General features: G+C 45.4%; 1 protein-coding gene across 1 annotated transcript; it reads left to right on the top strand.

Annotated features, from left to right (window-relative positions):
* The first annotated feature begins 3120 nt into the window (after positions 1 to 3120).
* Positions 3121 to 6654, top strand: LOC111597769 (protein hairy). The gene is made up of 3 exons (XM_023312627.2): positions 3121 to 3735; positions 5082 to 5177; positions 5392 to 6654. The coding sequence occupies exons 1-3, from the start codon at positions 3637 to 3639 to the stop codon at positions 6301 to 6303; spliced, it is 1107 nt and encodes a 368-aa protein (XP_023168395.1). The 5' UTR covers positions 3121 to 3636; the 3' UTR covers positions 6304 to 6654.
* The last annotated feature ends 421 nt before the right edge of the window (positions 6655 to 7075 follow it).

The raw sequence follows: 7075 nt of genomic DNA, 5'->3' as shown, positions 1-7075 counted from the left end.
TTTATAGAACCTATCTGGTCTCTTCTTTAGATACTGGGAAGAACACATTCAAATTCCCAGCCTTCTCTTTGTTTTTTCTTTTATCGCAATTCTTAAGAACTCATTCAAAAAAGTCCCGTCTAAAATGTTACTAAAGTTAATTCCCAATTAACTAAGTCTCGTTTTATTTTTAATTTCTTAGGTACTCCTAACCCGAGCTTAATAACCATAATTCACAACTCTTGATTTAATCGATCATGCCTAAAAATATATACATATCTGTTATACGTGCTCAAATTAACGGAGCATTTTGCATGCCTTCGTATAACTGCATTTTAAGGAAGCCCCTACCAGACGGAGCTCACTTTTCCGCATCACGCGATCTGCCTTTGCCCTTATATAGCCGATACCCCACCCCAAAAAAATAACAAAAATTATATGTACCAAAAATAAAAACAAACCGTTTGTTTTCAGCTTTTTACCTGTTGCTAAATTTAGAACGTCTACCGTTGTTTATTTGTATTTTTTCTCGATATTCTTTTTTTTTTTTGCTGACGCTGCTGCCGCAAATATAAAAAACAAACCGACACCACCCCCTTTCTCTCTTAAGCAATTCGTATTGAACTCTGTGCGACGTCAGCGGCGCCGTTGGCAGCGGCTACGGCCCGTTGGCCCAAAATGCGTCGTTACGTTAATGAGTAATAAAATACTTTCACAACAACAACAGCAATATCAACATCAACATCAGCAATTGGGCAAAGATTTGTGTCTCTGTTGCTGCATTGCCAAAAAAAGCAGAGCGCCATTAAGTGCATGGCAACCAATAGCAATAGCAACGGCAAACAACAAAAGCAACAACAGCAATAGCAGCCTAAATAATAGTGCAGTGCGTTTAGCGCATTCACGAGCTTTGGCTATTTTTATGGCATTTTAATCGCGAGAAATGTAGTAGACAAATATATTTGCCAGGGGGGGTGGCCATGAAGGCTGCTCATCACTCTCACAGCAGCGCAGATCTGAGCGCGGTCTCGCTCACGCTCTGTTTCTCGCCCTCTCTCTCGGTCTCTCTCAATTTATTATTTTTAGTTACATGGGGCTGCTGCTACTGCTGCGCTGTTGCCAGCAGGGCAGCGTCTGGCGCGTGGGCGTCGCTGTCAGCGTCGCTGTTGCTGTCGTTCGTTGTTGTAACGCCGCTGCCGCTGGCGCTCTGTACCGCTGCTCCCGCTGGGCCGCTTTGTTTAAATTTAGACGCAATTAGCAATGCGCACATTTTTGCGTGCGTATGTGTGTATGTGTATGTGGACTATAAATTTTTGCCACAGTTTATTTTAGACGCTGCATGCGATCAGGCGCGCCAAACAACTGTATTTGCTTGTGTATGGGTGTATATCTGTGTGTGCCCACATCCTACACCTTAGCTGCCAGTTGCTGTTTTTGGCCAGAAGCAGCGTCAGCACCAACAGCAGCACCAGCCACATGATGTAAACGCTGCCCGTGTGCAATTAAATTGGCATGCACAAGTGCCGCCAGCAACGCTGCAAGCGACGCCAACCGCGGGCGGCAGCCTTTTGATCGGCTGCCAAATTGTAATTGGAACGCGAAGGTGTTGCTCGACTGGCGGACTCTGGCCGGGGGTCTGCTCGACGTGGCAACCTTCTAAACACAAGCCATAAAACGCATACAACTCGTGACTTATACTACACGCACACACGCACACTGAAAATTGACCCACTTAGCCAAATGCATAAACAATGCAATAACTGACAACATTTTATAAGAGCTTTAAATACGCATGCTAATGGAAAGCTGCCATTGGAAAATTATAAGTGCTCTCAGAGCAAGTAGTTCTAGTTTGGCTGGAAGCTTTTGCAAGCTCAGCTTGAAAGAATGTTACTACACGCAATGTATAGGCTTAACGCTCACTTGCTCTCACTTTCGCTCTCGTTTGCGTGTGTGTGTGTGTAGATTTTCTGTTATTCTTTTTGCTCATTCATTTTACATTATTTCGCACACACACTCTCATGCATGTATTTTAAAGCGAGAATGGAAATAATTATTTACATTGTTGCCTAGTGTGATTTAAGCGCCAACCTTCGAGAAAACTGATAAGTCCAAACGTGAAAGTCCGCCCTGCACGTAGACAACATAAAATTGAATCTAAGCATTGCCCGACGCACGTGTAACGGGCTCATCAGCCTTGTCGATTGATTTAACACAGACACACACTCACAGACACACACACACAGATACGCATGCGCGCTAGTGTAAGTGACCTTCCCTAGCTTAATTGAGGTGAATGGAGTGGGTTACAATTACAAAGCCGAAAAATAAACTACTACAAATAATTTGGAACACACATATGTGTGTGGGGGAGTGTGTGCGTGCGTTTGGTTAGATTGGGGGTGACGCAGGTGTTGCGCTGTCGCCCGCTTCCGCTTGGCGTGCGCACAGCCCCAACAGCGTGAGCAACCTTGTGATCTTGTTTACTGTTTAGCGACCCCACTGATCACGACATCATAACACATACACACTCACATTCACTCAATCGCCACACACACATACACACCTGTCGGCGCTGGGGTGGCGTCATATCAACATTAAGTCTCTGGGTGAGCTGCTGCCGCTTGCTATTTTCACCTTCTATGGGACGATAACGACGACGACGACGCGTCGTCGCGTTGGCCGCATGAATCAGCACGGCGTACGCTCTCGCTCTCGCTATTGGTTATCTCTATCTAACACTCTCGCGCTGATGATGTGAATCCCGCTCGCACGCTCACTGGGGGTTTCGATATTTCCAAAAAGGAAGAAATGCCCAATAGAACTTGCAGTGCTTTTTTCTTGCTCGCTCGGAGAGGGGGGCGTATGAGTAACTGTGTACCCTCTCGCAAAGGCCGCGGCTTAGGTAAACTGACGGCAGCAGCAGAAGCAAGACAACGACAACAACAATGACTGCGCACACAGGTAGAGCCGACATCGTTGCTACCTACACACACGAACACAAATGTATGCAGCCGCACACATGCTCTATGTGCATGTGTATGTGTGTGTGTAAATATGCCGCCGACTGGTCGTGTGGCTCGCGCTGACCGCGCCTCGCTGCGGCGATTTCGATTTAGCCAACGAACCTGTCGATCAATCGTCAGTCGTCTGCTGTAAGCCCAACGATAAGGTGGTGGTCGTCAGCAAAAACGCACACACGCAAGAACATACGTACCAGCAAACGAACACACACTCGCACATATTGCCGATTCGCCATCGTGACGATCGTCGCTCGTTCGTACTTCGAGAAACGTTTAATCGCGCTGCATTCAGAGTCAGACAGTCATTCGCTTGCCGTAACTCGTAGCGTGCGGTTGCCTCTCCCTCTAAAGCGGAAGAATACAAATCTAAAGAAAAGAAACACTCTCTAAGCAAAGACTAACGTATTTACGTAGTTTCGTCGTTGCGCGAAATAAAAGTGAAAAGTGATCTTGAAACTGAAAACTAAACAAATCAAAGAACTGCATACCAACAAACAAATCGCAGCAGAGCAACAAACTTAAACAAAATCAAGTGCGCAGCAAATTTCTGCATTTGCCGCTAGTGGAAAAATAAAGAAAGAACAAAATCAAACTGTGTCTTAAACTGCATAAACAATATATAGCCGATATCGAGATGGTTACCGGCGTAACAACAAACATGAGTCCCAATTTAGTGGGCGCTGCTGTGGTGCCCACGCAGCTGAAGGAGACGCCCATCAAAAGTGACCGTAGGGTAAGTGTCAAAAGTGTAGCAAAGAAAAGTACCGTTACATTGGAAATGGACAACAGTTAGACTTGGATTAGAAGAGTGAGCGAGCTAGAGATGCGCGTACTAAACAGCTCTTTGGCCATATGAATATTAGCAGCATATGGTTAGTGATGCGCCTTCTGGAGTGTTAATTGGCCTTAGCTATGTTTGCTAAATGAATATTTATTCGGTCAGCATCGTATTTGGGCATATTTCTTAGGAAATTTTATAAATGTTTACAAGTTAAGCATTTTTTCTTGTGTAAATTTTTAAATCACATACAAGTTAGCTGTTGTCTCCCACTTTGTAAACACACACACGCACTGAGCGTGTCCCACACACAGTTTGCCAATTCTGCTGCCCAAATGCATTTCCTTTTTGGCCACATTTCGTCGTCGTCGGCTCCCACATGCCAGCGAATGTAACCATATAAAAAAACTGTTTATCAAGAGAGAAAAAAAATATGCCGTCGGCTCGCCAACACAAAGCGGCGTCTGGCGTTGGCGGCATTTACGTTGGGGCTTCATTCATGGAGACAGAGAGTGAGACAGACGGACGGACGGTCGGACAGCTGGCCAGTCCATTCATGAGTGCCACCCAAAATTGGTTGCGGCTGCCCACTTGAGCGGCTTCCATTTGGCGCGTGGTCGCTGCAATTGTCGCTCATCAGCTTCTTTTGGCTGTTAAAAAGCTGTCGCCCTATGGCTATGCTTTTGGCTGTTTTTGGCTTTTGCCCGCTGACTTCATGCAGTGCGGGCGTTGAGCTGCGCCAAATTTGGCCAGCACCAAAAATAATTTCATTCTGTTTGTATTTCTTAATTTTTTTCTGCTGCTTGCAAAAAATAAAATAACAACTTTTTTTTTGCGTCTTCGAATTTCCCACGACGACCTTGTTGTTGTTGTTGTTGTTTGCTAGAAATACCTGCGTATTGGTTATTTATTTTTGGCCGCATCGGCTCGTTGCTTATCGTAATTTATAACCGCAAGAAACTATTTTTGGCCAACACTTGCGAGTGCAATAGATAGATAATACATACATACATATGTATAAATATATATATTATATATATATAAATAGAGCACGCGCCGTGCTTCTCTGTTTTGGCCCCCAGCCAGAATGGCTCGACTCAATGTTGATGACAATGTTGAGAGTCCCCGTGTCCAATTAAAGCCACACGCAGTTGATTTTATTTTTGTTGTTGTCGAACGCTGCATGAGGTCAAAAACTGTCAAAAAAAAAAAAAAAAAAAAAACACAACTGTGTGACTCGTGATACGTAACCCGTGACTCGTGACTAATCTGAACTCTTTCTCTTTCTCTCTTTCTTGCAGTCGAATAAACCAATAATGGAAAAACGTCGTCGTGCACGCATCAACAATTGCCTCAACGAGCTGAAGACTCTTATACTAGATGCCACAAAAAAAGACGTAAGTATCTAAAAGAGAATCTTTGAGTTAACTAAAAACTATCTAGAGTATCTAAGAGCTAAAAGAAGTATCTAGCTGTGGTTCTTGAGAATCGATCGATATCTCTATAGATCTGCAGATCTAGATCCCTATATCTCTATAGCTCTTTAATCTCTACAACTTACTTGCTATAAACCCAACTAATCCCTATCTTTGTTCTTCTCTCTCTTTTTAGCCTGCGCGTCATTCCAAGCTGGAAAAGGCCGACATATTGGAGAAGACAGTGAAGCATCTGCAGGAGCTGCAGCGTCAACAGGCAGCCATGCAGCAGGCCGCCGATCCAAAGATCATTAACAAATTCAAGGCTGGCTTTGCTGACTGCGCGAATGAGGTGAGCCGCTTCCCTGGCCTGGATGCTGCCCAGCGTCGTCGTCTGCTGCAACACCTGAGCAACTGCATCAATGGCGTCAAGAGCGAATTGCATCATCAGCAGCGTCAGCAGGCAGCTGCACAGGCGCAATCGTTGCACGCACAGGTCGTGCTGCCCTCGCCACCCAGCTCACCTGAACAGGAGCCAACAACAGCAACAAACGGCAGCAGCAGCGGCAACAACTTAGTCTCAGCGGCTGCGCCCTATCTGTTCGGACAGATCCAACACAATGCGAATGGCTACTTTCTGCCCAATGGCATGCAGGTGATACCCACCAAGCTGCCCAATGGTAGCATCGCCCTGGTGCTGCCCCAAAGCTTGCCACAGCAGCAGCAGCAACAGTTGCTGCAACAGCAACAGCAGCAGCAACAGCAACAGCTAGCCGCAGCTGCCGCTGCCGCCGCCGCCGCTCAACAGCAACAGCTGCAGCAGCAGCAACATCATCATCAATTGGTTTCCATGCCACAGCGGACGGCGAGCACCGGCTCCGCCAGCTCGCACTCCTCGGCGGGCTATGAATCGGCGCCGAGCAGCAGCAGCAGCCACGGCAGCTATGCGCCGCCCAGTCCCGCCAACTCGGTCTACGAGCCAATGGATGTGAAGCCCTCCGTCATACAGCGTGTGCCCAGCTCCAATCTGGTGGAGCAGCAGCCGCTCTCGCTGGTCATCAAGAAGCAGATCAAGGTGGAGGAGGAGCAGCCCTGGCGGCCCTGGTAAACGCAGAAGCAAACACAAGCATGAGCCAGGCGCTCGCATTGAAACTGCTCCCAAAACAATGCAAACCGCTTTTAAAGACTGATGGGCGTCGCACACACACACGCACAACACACACACACACACACACACACACACACACACACACCTCATACACACACTCAGCTGCGCAGGTGCGCAGTTAAACATTTCATCACATTTCGCCAGGATAACGCAAATGTTGCATTCGAAGTGTTGCGAGCAAGCGAAACTCCTAATTGGCTCAACGTTTCACTTGGGCATTTCTCTGAAGGAGAAATTCCCAGCGAGATGAAGAGCAATCATACACACACACATGCACACAAATTGTTATAATTTATTTATTATTATATTTTATTATTATTATTATTATTATTATTATTGTGAATTCATTTCTCAAAATGGTATTTTGCATATCGCCAAACTACCTCAACCCAAGTACTTGGTGTTAAGATTGCCTCATGAATCATGTATTAGAATATTATTTTAAACTTTCACACACTCACACACACACATAGATATATATGTAAAGAGCAATGAAATCTTCAAAGTCTTCCACACAAACAGTCAAAGTTTGCTTGACAAAAAACTTAACTATAATGAATAATAATAATAATAATATAATGCCTAATATCTCTCCATTTAAATATAGTCTCACCTCTATACGTATATCTATCTATATCTATTGTAAGCTATCTGTATAGCAAACTATTTGTAAGACCACGTGATATAGTGAACATAATGAGAAATCTAAGAG

The sequence above is a fragment of the Drosophila hydei genome, unplaced genomic scaffold (genome assembly GCF_003285905.1).
Source record: "Drosophila hydei strain 15085-1641.00,03,60 unplaced genomic scaffold, DhydRS2 tig00008135-arrow-pilon, whole genome shotgun sequence".
Taxonomy (NCBI): domain Eukaryota; kingdom Metazoa; phylum Arthropoda; class Insecta; order Diptera; family Drosophilidae; genus Drosophila; species Drosophila hydei.
Note: the sequence above shows the minus strand (reverse complement) of the source record. Positions and strands in the feature narration are given on the sequence as shown.

Bases quoted from the DNA above. Each gene is read 5' to 3' on its own strand.
- LOC111597769 (XM_023312627.2), top strand. From the start codon at position 3,637: ATGGTTACCGGCGTAACAACAAACATGAGTCCCAATTTAGTGGGCGCT. The intron at 3,736-5,081 runs GTAAGTGTCAAA...TCTTTCTTGCAG, and splicing joins CCATCAAAAGTGACCGTAGG to TCGAATAAACCAATAATGGA. The intron at 5,178-5,391 runs GTAAGTATCTAA...CTCTCTTTTTAG, and splicing joins TAGATGCCACAAAAAAAGAC to CCTGCGCGTCATTCCAAGCT.